This window comes from Musa acuminata, chromosome BXJ1-1, assembly GCF_036884655.1.
Source record: "Musa acuminata AAA Group cultivar baxijiao chromosome BXJ1-1, Cavendish_Baxijiao_AAA, whole genome shotgun sequence".
Lineage (NCBI taxonomy): Eukaryota > Viridiplantae > Streptophyta > Magnoliopsida > Zingiberales > Musaceae > Musa > Musa acuminata.
Window position 1 is genome coordinate 10,797,214 of NC_088327.1, and position 15,544 is coordinate 10,812,757.

Consider the following 15,544-nt stretch of genomic DNA (forward strand, 5'->3'; position numbering starts at 1 on the left):
TCAAAGCCCAATACTTGTTGCGCAGCCCAACGACGTGCACGTGCAAAATCCACTAAGGAAATGTATGCGTTTGTCGTGTAATTTAAGCCCGTTCGCTCTGCTCGTCAACTCCCAAAAACATGGAGCAAATGAGCATTCGCATGCATGATGATGGCTTCAGGCTTTGGTTTATGGTGAAGAGAAGAAGAGAGAGAGGCCCGACCAAGTGTCGGAAATATGAAGGGGAAGAAAGTAACGGTTGCTCAACAATCCGGGTAAAACGCAATGGCTTGCGGGCGACAAAATTCTACAAAATTAGAAAGCCTGGGAGCAATATATAAGAGAAAAATTGGAAGCGTGAATCAATGAGCTCCTGCAACAACAATAGCATCCACAACCTCTTCGTCTCCTGCTAAGTAGCTTGAACAACATACCGAGGGTCAGAATGAGGAAGCCTGACTCCCCAATCCTTCTCTTCCTCCTCCTCCTCGCCTTCCTACTGGCTTCCATCTTTGCTGTTGATGCCCACGACGTCGTCTGCAAGTGCCAGAGAGTTCGCGGCCACCATCGAACCTCCCACTCCGGCCAAAACAGCAAGCAAAAGGGCTCATCCTCACAGTCATCGTCGTCCTCTTCTTCCTCATCCTCACAGTCATCGTCGCCCTCATCATCCTCATCCATGTCTCACAACAGTACCGGAGCCGGCAGCCAAACCTCCTCTTCACCGCCGCCGTCGTCATCGGCCTCATCATCCTCATCCGATGTCACTGTGTCTCACAACAGTACCGGAGCCGGCAGCCAAACCTCCTCTTCATCGCCGCCGTCGTCATCGTCATCATCCTCATCCGATGTCACTGTATCTCACAACAGTACCGGAGCCGGCAGCCAAACCTCTTCATCGCCGCCGCCGTCGTCGTCGTCCTCGTCATCCTCATCCGATGTCACTGTGTCTCACAACAGTACAGGAGACGGCAGCCAAACCTCCTCTTCATCGCCGCCGTCGTCATCGTCATCATCCTCATCCGATGTCACTGTGTCTCACAACAGTACCGGAGCCGGCAGCCAAACCTCCTCTTCATCGCCGCCGTCGTCGTCGTCCTCGTCATCCTCATCCGATGTCACTGTGTCTCACAACAGTACCGGAGACGGCAGCCAAACCTCCTCTTCATCGCCGCCGCCGTCATCGTCCTCATCATCCTCATCCGATGTCACTGTGTCTCACAACAGTACCGGAGCCGGCAGCCAAACCTCCTCTTCATCGCTGCCGTCGTCGTCGTCCTCGTCATCCTCATCCGATGTCACTGTGTCTCACAACAGTACCGGAGACGGCAGCCAAACCTCCTCTTCAGCGCCGCCGTCATCGTCCTCATCATCCTCATCCGATGTCACTGTGTCTTACAACAGTACCGGAGACGGCAGCCAAACCTCCTCTTCATCACCGCCGTCGTCGTCGTCGTCGTCATCATCCTCATCCCATGTCACTGTGTCTAACGACAGTACTGGAGCCAGCAGCCAAACCTCCTCTTCATCGCCGCCGTCGTCATCGTCCTCATCCGATGTCACTGTGTCTCACGATAGTACCGGAGCCGGCAGCCAAACCTCCTCTTCATCACCGCCGTCGTCGTCGTCCTCATCATCCTCATCCGATGTCACTGTGTCCCATGACAGTACCGGAGCCGGCGGCCAAACCTCCTCCTCATCGCCGCCATCATCGTCGGCCTCATCATCCTCATCCGATGTCACTGTGTCACACAACAGTACCGGACCCAGCAGCCAAACCTCCTCTTCATCGCCGCCGTCGTCATCGTCCTCATCATCCCCATCCGATGTAACTGCGTCTCACAACAGTACCGGAGCCGGCAGCCAAACCTCCTCTTCATCGCCGCCGTCGTCATCGTCCTCATCCGATGTCACTGTGTCTCACAACAGTACCGGAGCCGGCAGCCAAACCTCCTCTTCATCGCCGCCGCCGTCGTCGTCCTCATCATCCTCATCCGATGTCACTGTGTCTCACAACAGTACCGGAGACGGCAGCCAAACCTCCTCTTCATCGCCACCGTTGTCATCGTCCTCATCCGATGTCACTGTGTCTCACAACAGTACCGGAGACGGCAGCCAAACCTCCTCTTCATCGCCGCCGCCGTCGTCGTCCTCATCATCCTCATCCGCCTCATCCGATGTCACTGTGTCTCACAACAGTACCGGAGCCGGCAGCCAAACCTCCTCTTCATCGTCGCCGTCGTCATCGACCTCATCATCCTCATCCCAATCCCACAACAGTACTGGAGATGGCAACCAAACCTCCTCCTTGCCATCGCCACCGTCATCGTGGTCGTCCTCATCAAATGTCAGCACGTCCTACAATAGTAGCACATATGGAAACCAGACCTCCTCGTCATCCTCATCGTCGTCGTCCTCCTCCTCCTCCTCCTCCATTGTCGACGGTAGCAGCCATGCGGACCAGCGCTCTTTTGGCGTGAGCTTGGGACATGCCGGCGGCAGTCTCCCCTCCCCCTCCGCCATCGTCCACCTGCTTAAGTCGAATGGCATCTCCAAGGTTCGCCTTTTCGTACCCATCCCCGGTGTCCTCTCGGCTCTGAAGGGCACCGGGATTCAGATCATGGTCGGCGTGCCCAACGAGAAAATCATGCATCTCTCCATGGGTGGTGTTGACGCCGCCCTCGACTGGTTGAAGGCGAACATTCTCAAATTCGTGGACCCCAAGCAGGTGTGCTACCTTGCCGTCGGCAACGAGGTACTCCAAGCGCACCCTTTAATCATCCGGCACCTCGTGCCAGCCATGTACAATCTTCACAAGGCGTTGCAGACGTCGGGACTCGATGCCGCCATCAAGCTATCTTCGCCGTGTGCCTCACACATTCTGGGCGTTCTGATGCCTCCGTCGGCCGGAGCGTTCGCTCCATTCTGCCTCCCCGTGATCCGGCCGATGCTGAAGTTCCTATCAGAGACCGGGGCGCCCTTCATGGTGAACATGTACCCGTTCCTCCGCTTCATCCATGATCCCACGAGCATAGCCTTGAACTTCTGCCTCTTCAGAGGGAACGCGCAGCCGATGCTGGACGGTGGCCGGCACTATACAAACATGTTGGAGGTAATGATCGATGCCCTGGTGACGGCGATGGAGCGGGAGGGGTTCGGGGGGATCCGGGTGATGGTGTCGGGGACAGGATGGCCGACGGCAGGGGACAACGCCGCCACCCCCGCGAACGCAGCAGCTTACGTAGAGGGGCTTATGCAGCGGGCGTCCAATGGAATGACAACGCCGAAGAGGCCGAATCAACCCGTGGAGGTGTTCTTATCTGATATGTTCAAGGAGCACGTACAAGGCGTAAAAGCGTTCCATAGGTTTTTCGGCATCTTCAACATTGATGGCAGCCCGGCTGTCAACATCAGCTCCTTCACGTAGACTCGACATGTGCTCTCTCCGTCGGTCACTGCCTCTCACTATATCCAAGTCTAAACTCACAAGAGACTCACTTGATATGTCTCTTGCACTTTTTTTCTCCCCTTTTTTTTTTTTGTCTTTTGTGTTCTTTTAGAGCCCTTACTCTTTGAGTCCCTCACCGTTCACTCATGGTGACGGAGACTTTAACTTATGATGGTGACAATAAACTGCTATATTAGCAAGCGAATCTTTGGCTTGTATTTTGCACATTATTGCTACCGAGATTGATTTACCCAACAAGACCACTGTCAACTTTCAAGCTTACCATTCAACACCATCAGATACCGTGGTGAACTAGTTAATAGGGACAAACAATATCTAGTAGAGAGGACGCACCATAAGATACGGTGAACTGGAAAATACCATCTATGATGCAGTACTTGCTTGGGGTTTGTTAAGCATGACACCCTAGTACTTGACTTGGAACCACTTCATGGCATCTTCCTTTGTGACCCGGTGTTGAATCCCAACACGAGACTAGACTTGCAGCGACGCCACTAACCAGATCGCTCCAACATCACATAGAGGTCCATCCCATATATACCTGTTGAAGGATTATACCTGTCAAAGTCATTGACTGCAAATCATTAGGTGACAAAAGGTTTCAGAATGCAAAATAGCTTCAGGTGGAAGAAGAGTGCACAAAGAATAATACTAGCGCCGGTGAAACCACGAGATTGTCAACAAGGTAGGGCTCAACTCATTGATAAATCTTGTCACAGAAGGGTGCTCAAGAAACCACTTCTCAAACAGGTGGTATCAGAAGAAAGTTTACTATCATAGCCCTGCCTGCCCACTGCAAACCACAGAAACCGGAGAGCATTCTGATTTACTAAAAAAGGGTTAAAAAGCATTCTGAATTGCACCAAACATAGAATTGATTACACATAAGCATCAATCCAACTAGGGTTCAGAAATTTGCTACTCTGCTCAAAGAAGGGCCAACTTGAAGTAACCCCTCTCAAACAAGAGGTGTCAGAAAGAAGCAATTCTCATCACAACCCTTGATCACAGTTCTCCAATAATTATGCCTCTGGACAAGGAGCGGCACAAGGATGTATAAGAGCATACAGTTCTTAAGTAAATAGTTGCAACTAACATAATATCTCGAGGAACATGTCCTGATGAAAATATAAAAGTAGGCAACTTAGTGGAAAGAAATAAAATAATAAAATTATTTAACAAAATAAAAATTACTATCTATCGATCCCGAAATGAATATTCAGTGTCATACTTGATTCCAAGATCGATGTGCTCTTGAATTCCAAAGCCAAAGCATCCTGTTTCACTGAAGTTCCTCCTCAATAACTCGTACTCTTTCACTTTCAAGCCACTCTCTAGGAGTTGCATGGCCTTGTCCCCTCTAATGGTCACATAACAAGCAATCTTTTCATTGTGTCGAATCCAAAAGGACCGAACAGTATACCTGGCTATATAGTACAGAAAATTTTCTCAAGATCTGCAAAGCAACAAGAGAACAAAAAATATGAACCTGTTGCAGAATATATATTCAATTGTTCCAACACCTGCTGAGGATACAAAAAGATTAGAAAAGAGAGCAGAAGGCAACGAAGAATTGAGCAACACTGAAGAACTATAACAATCGTCATAAGACAATTTTTCCTGCTTGACATAATTAAAATATGAATAACTTTGAACAAGTGTTAATACATTACAGAAAAGATCAATCACATGGAACATGCAACCAACACAACCAAGCAACACTCTCAACCTGATATTTAATCACAGTCCGTTATCGATTTCAACAAGCAACATCAGAAAAATCAATAAAAAAAATTATATACCGATCAGTACAGGGCTATATGGTCTGGCACTGGTCCTTTGGTTGGACCACGGGACCAGTACAAACAGGACAGTAAATCGTTCTGGCTGGTACTTGATTCCTTGTAGTCTCGACTGACCATAAGTTCTTATAGTTTAATGGAGCATAAAATGATCAATTTGATGCAGATATTTCCTGCTCCAACTATATATTCATTGTTAAGCTATATTCTGTTTTTGACACCCAAAAAGTATCATGTAACATCATCATTCCAAAAGTTAGATGTTGCAAAAATTAATGGATCAGGCTTCCCACTGAAAAAAGGCTCAAGAGTCAAAATACCAACATGTCCAAACATGTATGGCTCATCCAAGTTGGACAAAGACTTGCATCAATTGTCATAATAAATAGAAAACCATTATCTTGCAGCTGTAACAAACTCTATAAAATTGGGGGGAAAAATCAAAAGGCACACTAAGCACTTGAACTTAGCAAGACAACTGCATCAGTTGACAGTCATCAAAAGAATTTATAAAAAAGATATGAACAACAGCATAATTCAGCACTAATCCAATGGGCACAAAATAATAAAACTAAAACACCAAACGAGTGGCAGAGATTACGTGATATGATCATGCAAAGGTTAACAACTTTGTTCTACAGCCTTAGCTATAGCCTCTATATTAAGCCGAAAAAGAATATTATCCACAATAACCTCTCTTTTAAGAACTACAAAATGTCAATATAAGTCTAAAGAGATGCAAATCATGCAAAGGTTAACAACTTTGTTCGCAATAAATGAGAGCATTCTTAAAACAAAGAAGAAACTTCTTGCAGCACTCTTTATCTGTCAGAAGTAGCAAATACCTTAATCCTACCACAATCAAAGGCAACCAAAGATCCAAGATTCATGCCAGTACCACATTGATACGACTAATGAATCTCCTAAAAGCAGAAACAAAATCTATGGCCGGAAACTTCCCACAATGGCTTTCTGCGTTCGTTGGATCATATTAACAAATGAATAGTATGAAGGAACTTGTCACCTTCGCCGCACGGGTAAGGCGATCGCCGCTTTCTCCTACAGATATGTTAAGGACCACCTTCTGGACCTTGATCTCCCGCATCGGGTTGGACAATTTCTTCTCCGACGCCTGCAAAGGATGAGAACTGACGATATCAATAAGCAAAGAGAGCAGAAAAGCCAAAAGAATGGAGCGATCAATTCATAGGATGTAACTACCATTGCGCGATCCCTCCCCCGATTTCCCACTTGTGTCACTCCCCAGCGGCGGCGACTAGTGAGGCATAAAACCCTACAAGTCGCCGACCACGACGATATTTATACAAAACCCTACAAGTCACTACCGTTAATTGGCCTGAATCAATTAGATTATAGATGAACGGTCGATGATCGAGCCGGAGGCGAAAACGAACCCGATTCAACTCGACTCAGGTCTCAGATCTATAAATGCTCATTTGTGTCCTTCCCCGGTAGACTCGACTGAACTCTGCCGATTGTCGCTGACATCGCTCGATTTGGACGTCAACATGGTGCCCACCGGCGAGCGTCGAGCACCGCCGCCGCCTTGCGGTTGTGATCCTACACGAAGAAGCCCCAGCGGTCCGAGATCAAAAAGAGGAACGACGTTGCCCTGTTGGCCTGGGGTAGTCGCCATTCAACCTAATTAGTAGAATCGACTATTCCTGTGCCTTGTGCTCGGACCATTCGATCGAATGTCCGGCGGATGGGTTGAATTGATGCAGAGATCGCCGTCGATAACTGGAACCATCATGGATCCCTGTGAGAAATCTTGCTCCATTTGCCCTTTTTCTATTGTGATGATGACCTTCTATTTAGTAGTGGTGTTGGGTTTGTTCAATGTTCATGTGCTTTCTGTGTGAAATGAAGCTGGCCATTTGAAATGCTCGCAGGCATCAGAGTGCCAGGCTGATCAGGCGAGCGCAACAAGCTAGGAGTGTGCTCTTGCGTGGGGTAATTGATTGCTTTTTCCCTAGCATGCTTCGCACTGTGATGCCTTTCGTCGTTAATGGTCATACCGTGCAATGTTTCATGGCACATTGCTGACAGTAGTAGCAACTTTATAGGGAGATACTGTCGATCGATCATTATCAGATATATATTTTTTCATGTGACGTTCAAGTTAGAAGAGATCAAAGCCATTCCTCACCGGTATGTGCATATGAACACAGATCCCAGATAAATAATTATAGGTTGTCTTCGTCCATATCACTTGTGCAAATAAAGGGTCAAAATAAGATTGTTAAAGACTATAAAAATATTTTATAGAATACTTTTAACCTAGAGAAATAAGTTTTACTCATCATGCTCATCTTTATAGCATTATTAACTTGAGCAAGAGATCGGGTTTAAAAATATTTTTTGACCTTAATTTTAATATAAGTAGCACCTTAGGAGATTACTATTTTCACCTTGAAGGCATCTTGAACAATCTTATGTATATGAGTCAAATTCATATTAAGCTAATCAGAACGTGAATAACATCTTCCTATAATATTTTTGACGTTAAGCGGATGGTCTGATAATATAGGAATGTCTGCCTATTGATCCCCTCAATGAATGCTTGAATGAAGAGATTTTACCTTCGACCTATAGTACTTTCACTCAAGATATGTAATGACCATCTTTTTTTCGCACATCGGTGCATCTACCTCAGTGCAAACACTGATGACATATCGATACTTATTCAATGACTTGAGCTTCTCACTCTTAGGGATGACTCTAAACCACATATTCATCTCCACCGATGTGTTTTAAACCTTACTTAGGAAGTGCAGACACTAACAAACATAACATAGGTCATCACTTCGCTTTTGCCTTAGTTGGCTTAATATGTGGTGTCATTAGCTCATATGTAGTCCTCGACTCCATCACCACTAGCACCCATCAAGGTTCCTTGACCCGACTCAATGCCAACATCCCAAGAGTACTTTCAATCCCAATGTGGAATTCAATGGACCATACCATTCTCAGTAAGCCCTATCTGAATGCGATGAGAACTCCAATAGTCAAAAGGAGAAGCACTAGTCGACCCCATCTCGGGTTGGTATATATTACAACTTTTCACACTTAAATATCGCTATATAGTGACTCAGATGTCCTAATATGACATGCCTTCTCAACCACTTTAAGATGCTTATTACGAGAATGATATGCTCGTTGCTTTCCATCTACTCTTTCACTTAACTAGCCCAAGGCTTGACATCCTTGTCAATGCCCAACATAGCCGAGGGCTCCACGTCGTGACGAGTCGGTCGACTCTGATACCAAATGTCACAACCAATGCCTAATGGGGTAACTGGCCTATCAATTTCGTTTGGTCCAAACCAATGACCAAAATATTTAAACAAATATTTATAGTAATATACTTATTAGACTCTTATATTTCAATCATAGTCCTTCCCACTTCTGATGTAGGTTTAATCATAGGTGTTACAAACCCTCCTAAAAATAATTAGAACCGAAGTTTTTCTCTAGATAAAAGAGAATGTGCTCTTTTAAAACCCTTACTTAATGTATACCTCATTGACGAAAAGAGACAAGTCCAAGTATTGCTAGCTCCACCAAGATTACAAGCATGACATTGAAGATTATCGTGACTTGAAAAAGCATATTGAAGAGCTCATACATCGAGGATATCTTAAGTGGTTCATTTGAAAGCACCAAGAACCCTCACCCTGACCTTAAGATTTGTTAAAAAGATAAATTGATGTCATCATTAGTGGACTTAACTCAAGGGGAGATAACTTGGCTTGTAAGGCTTATGACCGAACTATCACTAAAAGCACCTAAGGATGGAGGATAACCTAAAAATAACTTTCAAGGAGAAAGAAACAAAATACCTCAACCTAAATCATGATGATGCTTTAGTGGTCTCTTTGAGGATGATTAATGCTTGGATGACGAGGATTATAATTGACATAGGTAGCTTTACTGATATCTTTTACTTTGATACTTTTTGAAAATTTAGACTATCAACTAACGGCTTACTCCAATGACTTCTTTACTAATAGGGTTTACCGACAACTTTATCTCTCCTCTTAGAACTATGAATTTATATGTCACAGTCAAAGACAAGTCTTGCTCCAAAATAATTTGACTAAGTTCATGGTAGTGGATATCCCCTCAACATACAACACGATTATAGGTAAAGAGATTGATGGTGGTAGTGTCGACTTAGCACATGATAAAATTCAAGGACACGTCGGAAGGCATGAGGATGTTCGATATACAATGACTACCTCATAAAGTATGAAGAAACCCAACACTACAGGAGGCACAAAGCAAAACATGCTCGTGACATGCAAGTCAGGAAAACCTAACTTACGTAAGAAGAAACCCGCTATAGTGAGAGGCATAAGGCAAAATATGCCTTAGATACATGAGATGAAAAAACTTGACTCACGTGATAAGAAACTCACCATGATGAAAGACACAAGATAAAACATGCCTAAGACATATGAATTAGGAAAACTCGACCCTCATGAAAAAAAAACTCATCACAACCGGAGGTACAATGTAAAATATGCTTGAGGTGCATAAGTCAAGAATTAAAAAACTCATGTGAGAAAAAATCTACAATGATGGGAGACATAAGACAAAACATGCTTGAGACATATGAGTTGGGAAAACCCAACCCATGTGAGAAAAGACTAATTATGGTGGTAGACACAAGGTAAAATGTGCTCGGGGGTGTAAAGACAGAGGTTCCCAAAGTATGATAGTTAGAAAAACCTGACCAGTTAAAGAGAGCCCTCAAAGGTATGAGTTAGGTCAGGTCAAAAAAATGGACCCCCTCGAGGCTAACCTGAGGTGGAGAGATTGGGCGCCGACCCCCTCTTTACCTAAGATGGGTAAGGTGGGCATCAACCTTACCCTTTGCTTGAGGTGGAGAGGTCAAGCATTGGCCACCTCTCTGCTCAAGATGGGTAGGTCGAGCGACCCAACCCCCACATTGCTTGAGGCGAGGAGGGTGAGCTCTTCGACCCTTTTTTTGGCATGCCTAAAATATATTGGTCAAGCACTCCTACTCTTAAAGAGCTTTAGAAGCATACTTTTTAAGGGAACAAATGATAGAGAGAATATCATCGACTAATTATCATTCGACATGTGTCCTTTACGTAACATCATTAGAAGGAGACAAAAGCCGCCTCACATCGGTTTGCCCACGTGGATATGGATCCAAAACAAACAGTTATAGATTTGTTATCTTCACCTTTACATTTGCGGATAAAAGACCAAATTGAGATGGTTAAAGATAGTCTCTCCAAGAATATTTTATCACTTTACAATCAAATATATAATTTTATTTTTAATATAATTATGAGGGATACGTTTTACGGCTCATCGTAATATCCAAAAAGAAGATTATTATTTTCATGTTAGAGGTACATCAGCCAATCCTTTACCTACACATTAAAACCATGTTGAATTGAATTGATCGAAATATCAATAACATTTTTTTCATAACAGTGGTACTGTTATTGCATGACAATATTTAAAATAATATAAGTCTCAATTATTTAAAATAATATAAGTCTCAATGACAGTTAGTTAATACAATAATATAAGTCTCAATTATTTAAAATATATTAAATAAAGTTAAAAAATTTTCTGACTCACCACTAAGGCCAAAAACCATCAACAGTGGAGCAGCCTAGTGCTGCCGCCACCGCCACCGTTTGTTTCCCGAACCACCGAATGGCTCCGGCGCAACTTGGCGAACTCCACGCACTGCCTTACTATCATTAGCACTGTGTAATGTGTCTCGAGGTTGTTCTTGGTAGCCCAAGGGCGTCGGATATTGAGCATGTTACCGGCTGTGTAGTTCTCGATGAGGTATACGCAATCGGTCCGAGCTCTGAAGGCGATCTCCCGCCGTAGCTCCTCCGCTTTCCTCATGCTCTTTGTCCGCTTCTTGTGTGTCAATACAACCACAAACTGCAAGCCTGTAAGTGATGAAAACTTGCAGCGTCATTTCTTAAGGTTCGCATCTGTCTTGGCTACAGATTCATCAGCAAAACATGAGAGACGGATTCCAAATTGAAGGACCCATTTCAAGTGCGAGGGAATCGGGCGACGGAGTGAAGGAAAGGCATTCTACAAGAAGGATACCTCGTTGGCGGATGGCGGTGGTAACGTCAGCCAGTTTTTTTACAGCCGCGTGTCGGTCTTTCGGCGGCCCACCGCAGCGGAGCACCAAGGCCACGCATTCAGGCGGTGGCATCCCGGACAGCGCCTCCTCCACGTCAGCCCTCGTCAGCTGTCCTGGCTCGGGCAGGGCAGGCGCGTCCACCAATGCCACCTCTGCACACGTTGCCTCCTCTTCTTCCTTCTCGTCCTCGCTGCCGCCACCCGCAACCGCCGCCCGGATGACGCAGCGGTCGAAGGTGGCGCTGTGGGTTACCGGCGGGGAGGTCTCCGCCCGGAGGAGCATCGGCCCGGCCTCGGCAGCGAGGGCTCGGCACGCCGTGTTGATGAATGAGCTCTTGCCGTGGGCCCGGAAACCCGTGACGAGGACCGTCGGGGGTTCCCGGAGGAGCAGGACGGCGTCGCGGACGTCTTGGCGAAGCGAAGCAACGGTCTCTTCCCGGCTGAACCGCCGTAGGGCGAGGAAAGCCGCCGCCCCGGTGACGGCGGCGGCCGCAAAACTGAGAAGGAGGGGTACGGTGGAGGGCGACAACATCGGGCCTGGACCTCTTTAAAGGCGTTAGAATGCAGATAAAAATCAAGGGGACGGCTTGATCGGATCGAATAGTTGTTGTGAGGCCATAAGAAGAAAAAGTTAATAGGGGAATAAAGTTGACACGATATGTTTATAGGGAGAGGGAAGAGAGAAGAGGGAAGCATTGATTCTTTACCTCCCTCGATTGTTTCGGGCGCTGTCATCATCGTGCAAATCTAACATTTTTTGGTTATAAACCACAGCATGCAATTTATTACTTTAATATGGGAATATGACTCGTGGAGAATAACCGACCCGTTAGATCTGCACGATCGACACTTATTTTGGCTCCTCTCTGACTCCGGTTGGTCGGATTCTATGAGACATGATAGGTGTAAAAACAGATTTGACGTAACACGTCGGATTTGACGTAATACATCACGACGTCAGCCCCTCCTAGACGGCACACTGCTCCAGGGGGCGAGCATTAAACATCAACATAATGTGCACCCTCACTCACCGTACCCAGACGACCTCATCGTCTGATCCCGCACGATCGGTCGAGGCAGGGGAAGGCGTCGACTGAGGCTCACCATACCCTGCGGTAGCTCAACCTACCAGCAACGCCCACGACGACGACAGGCGCCATCGGAGTTACGGCCCTGCCCCGGCAGGGTGGCACATCAGGTAACATCAAACTCACCTACAAATACTCCCAGGCCCCAAACGAACGAGGCAAGCACACAGAAGCACAACTTCACCCAAAAACTCCTCTCCCAATCACTGACTTGATCGTCAGAGGGGTCGGGCCGAACCGCCGACCCGACCTGTGTGCAGGTACTCGACCGGAGCCGATCCAACCCGGCGTCGCGGAGCCTTCCAGCCAGACCCCCCGCAATCGGCCGCCACAAGACCCCGAGAAGAGTCACGCCTGATCCCAACCGTTCGGACCCCTGAACCAGCCGCGTCGACCCCAAGGTCACGACTAAAAAAATTATTTACCATAACAAGCCAGACAGTCTAGTGCGAATAAGGAGACAAGTCGACTCCAAGGAGTCAGCCACGTGGCATAAATGGGAAAGTTTGAGTTGATTAGTTATTACTTGGGTTCAATCGATATTAACTACTACGATCTTTATCTAACGGTAACATATCACACTATTAAAAGATCATCATGTACAGTATCATGATTTTCTTGAGTTCTCTTAGACTAATTATTTTATAAGATTAGTACTTTAATCGAATCTCTTGAATCCAAATTAACTTAAAGAATCAGAAGGATCTTATCGAAAACGCTGCTAACGTAATTCTAGATTGTTCATTCTCTCGATAGAGATGAGACTTAAAAATGGATTAAGTTTGGTTTTGAAACGAGCATGAAGTGATCGAAGTATAAAGTATCTTAATTATAAAAATAAATTTTGACATGATCGGAGTATAAAGCATGAAGTGCCTTACAATTATTATGCAACTGAATTAGTCATGAAGTGTGTAACGACATACATGAATAGCCACATGGTAATAAATAAGAGATCTAACATGGTGGATAATTTGATGAATGAAACATTATCTCTATAAAGACATGCAATGGCATGATCGAATCAATCGAACGTGATTGTTCATGAAGAGCCCAACAATAATGATTGTGACTGAAACATCTATGAATAAAAGTATAATTAAATAAATTATGAAACACCTTACGATAACAACATGCTCGGATGGTCACGAGGCAACCAATAAGACATATAAAATGATTGACAACATATTTGAAGGGAACATAACACATGGACAATAACTAATAGATTAGCTCCACATAGCTAATACCTAATTGACATTTCAGATCATCATGTAGGGTTAGAACGATGAGGCAGACAATATAGTGCAAACAAAAAGATTGAGTTGGCTTCAGATTATCAGCCACATTGCATCAATGGGTAGCTGAATTGATAAGTCATTACTCTATATTCTATGGGTTCGATACTTGACTTCATGATTTTATTTATGGTCAAACAGTATATATAATCGATATTAATCATGAACTCAACCCAATGGTCATGTATTACACTATAAAAGGGTTGATGATTACACTATCATAACTCTCTTAAGCTCTCTTAAATAAATTAGATCAAAGTTTCTAAACTTAAACTAACTTAAAAATTAGATAGATATTGTTGGCTTGACCTCCAATACAGTTTCTATAGGATCTTAGCCTAGATTATTTACTCTCCCGATACTATAACCTAAGATGAATTTTAAAGTGAATCTTAATTGACTCCGAATCTCCCACCACATTGTATAACCAATACGTATGCTTAATATTATCAAATCCTAAGGAGAAGATATATCATATATTAATTATATTTTTAATATAATTAATAACTTAGTATGGTATATATCATAACATCATCGAATTCCATGGAGAAGATATATCATATATCAAGTATTTATTTAAAATATTTAATAATTTGTTTAGTGGTTCCATTCTAAAAAAACTGTCCAAAAAGACTCGAAACATCATTGATATTTTTATTTATAGTGACTATTATGTACTTAACAAAGGTTAAATCTATTTTCAACGCACAATGACTTATTTAAGCTTGCCTTTGTGATTTAATTAGTTTTAAATTTAAAATCATAAATTTAAATTCTTTAATTCATGGATTTAAGTTACTTTTTAATAATTTAAAAATAGAATATCCTACTTTTCTTTAAGTATCTTCTTTTTAGAAAATCCTCTCATCAATCCTCCTAATATAGTGAGGAATGAGAGAGGAGGAGATGAGTTCTTCTCGAAAAATAATTAATAATTTATTTTTTATTTTATTTTCACATATAAAAGATAAAAATATAACATTTATGTCTTATGATACACACACAAAAATAGAATATAAACTATTTACTTTTTGAAAATCATATCACTCATTAGAAAATAAATAATTAATTAATTGATAATTTTTTTAACTTATTCATATTATTAAGAAAATCAATTTTAACTATTTCCTTACCATACTACACAAATAAAAAAGTCAATAATTAAATAAAAAATATATATTATTTTATAATAATTAATTTATGTTAAGAAAAAAATTATACTACATTAATCATGAACTCAACCCAAGGACCATATATTACACTATAAAAAAGATTGATAATTATACTATCATGACTCTCTCATTTCCTAACTAATTATCTTATAGGCTCGATATTTGATCGAATCTAAACTAGCGTAAAGACGTACCTCCAATATAATTCATCTCAACTTGGATTATTTACTCCCCCAAACCATAACCTAACACAAATTTACTCCTCTCTCATTTGAATAATCAACATGTATCTTATTAATATCATATCCTAAGAAGAAGATATTTTTATTTATAGTGACTATTATGAACTTAACAAGGGTTAAAATCTCTTTCCAACACACAGCGACTCATCAGCCGTTTCTATCGTCTAATCTCCACAATGGCTTCGAATTCTTGAATTACCAATACTACCCTCATATAAATTATTATTCCTCTAGGTTCACCGCTCTGAGTCCGATAAATCCTGAATCAAATTGGGGATAAAAAGGTAATTAGGACAAACCGCCTACCAATTGCGGCGTCGGTT

The 15,544-nt window shown here is 43.4% G+C and overlaps 2 protein-coding genes, 1 long non-coding RNA gene and 1 other non-coding gene across 7 annotated transcripts; 1 reads left to right on the top strand and 3 right to left on the bottom strand.

Annotated features, from left to right (window-relative positions):
- Positions 1 to 268: 268 nt before the first annotated feature.
- LOC103995185 (putative GPI-anchored protein pfl2) lies at positions 269 to 3,406 on the top strand. Its single transcript, XM_065192596.1, has one exon. It carries the CDS (start codon positions 425 to 427, stop codon positions 3,404 to 3,406), a length of 2,982 nt encoding a protein of 993 aa, XP_065048668.1. The 5' UTR covers positions 269 to 424.
- Positions 3,407 to 3,686: 280 nt separating this feature from the next.
- On the bottom strand, positions 3,687 to 6,627 carry LOC135672789 (uncharacterized). Of its 4 annotated transcripts, none has more exons than XR_010513101.1 (4): positions 6,472 to 6,601; positions 6,275 to 6,382; positions 4,680 to 4,904; positions 3,687 to 4,566 (listed from the first exon to the last, which is right to left on the bottom strand). It is a non-coding gene; the product is annotated as an uncharacterized LOC135672789 (long non-coding RNA). The 4 variants fall into 4 exon arrangements; XR_010513102.1 differs by having other exon boundaries at positions 3,687 to 4,022; positions 4,101 to 4,904; XR_010513100.1 differs by having other exon boundaries at positions 3,687 to 4,904; positions 6,275 to 6,398; positions 6,472 to 6,627.
- Positions 4,353 to 4,448, bottom strand: LOC135592704 (small nucleolar RNA snoR1). Its single transcript, XR_010479199.1, has one exon. It is a non-coding gene; the product is annotated as a small nucleolar RNA snoR1 (small nucleolar RNA).
- A 4,202-nt stretch (positions 6,628 to 10,829) lies between the features above and the next one.
- Positions 10,830 to 11,996, bottom strand: LOC135680570 (uncharacterized). Its single transcript, XM_065194588.1, has 2 exons — positions 11,386 to 11,996; positions 10,830 to 11,219 (listed from the first exon to the last, which is right to left on the bottom strand). Exons 1-2 carry the CDS (start codon positions 11,954 to 11,956, stop codon positions 10,912 to 10,914), a joined length of 879 nt encoding a protein of 292 aa, XP_065050660.1. The 5' UTR covers positions 11,957 to 11,996; the 3' UTR covers positions 10,830 to 10,911.
- Positions 11,997 to 15,544: the final 3,548 nt, after the last annotated feature.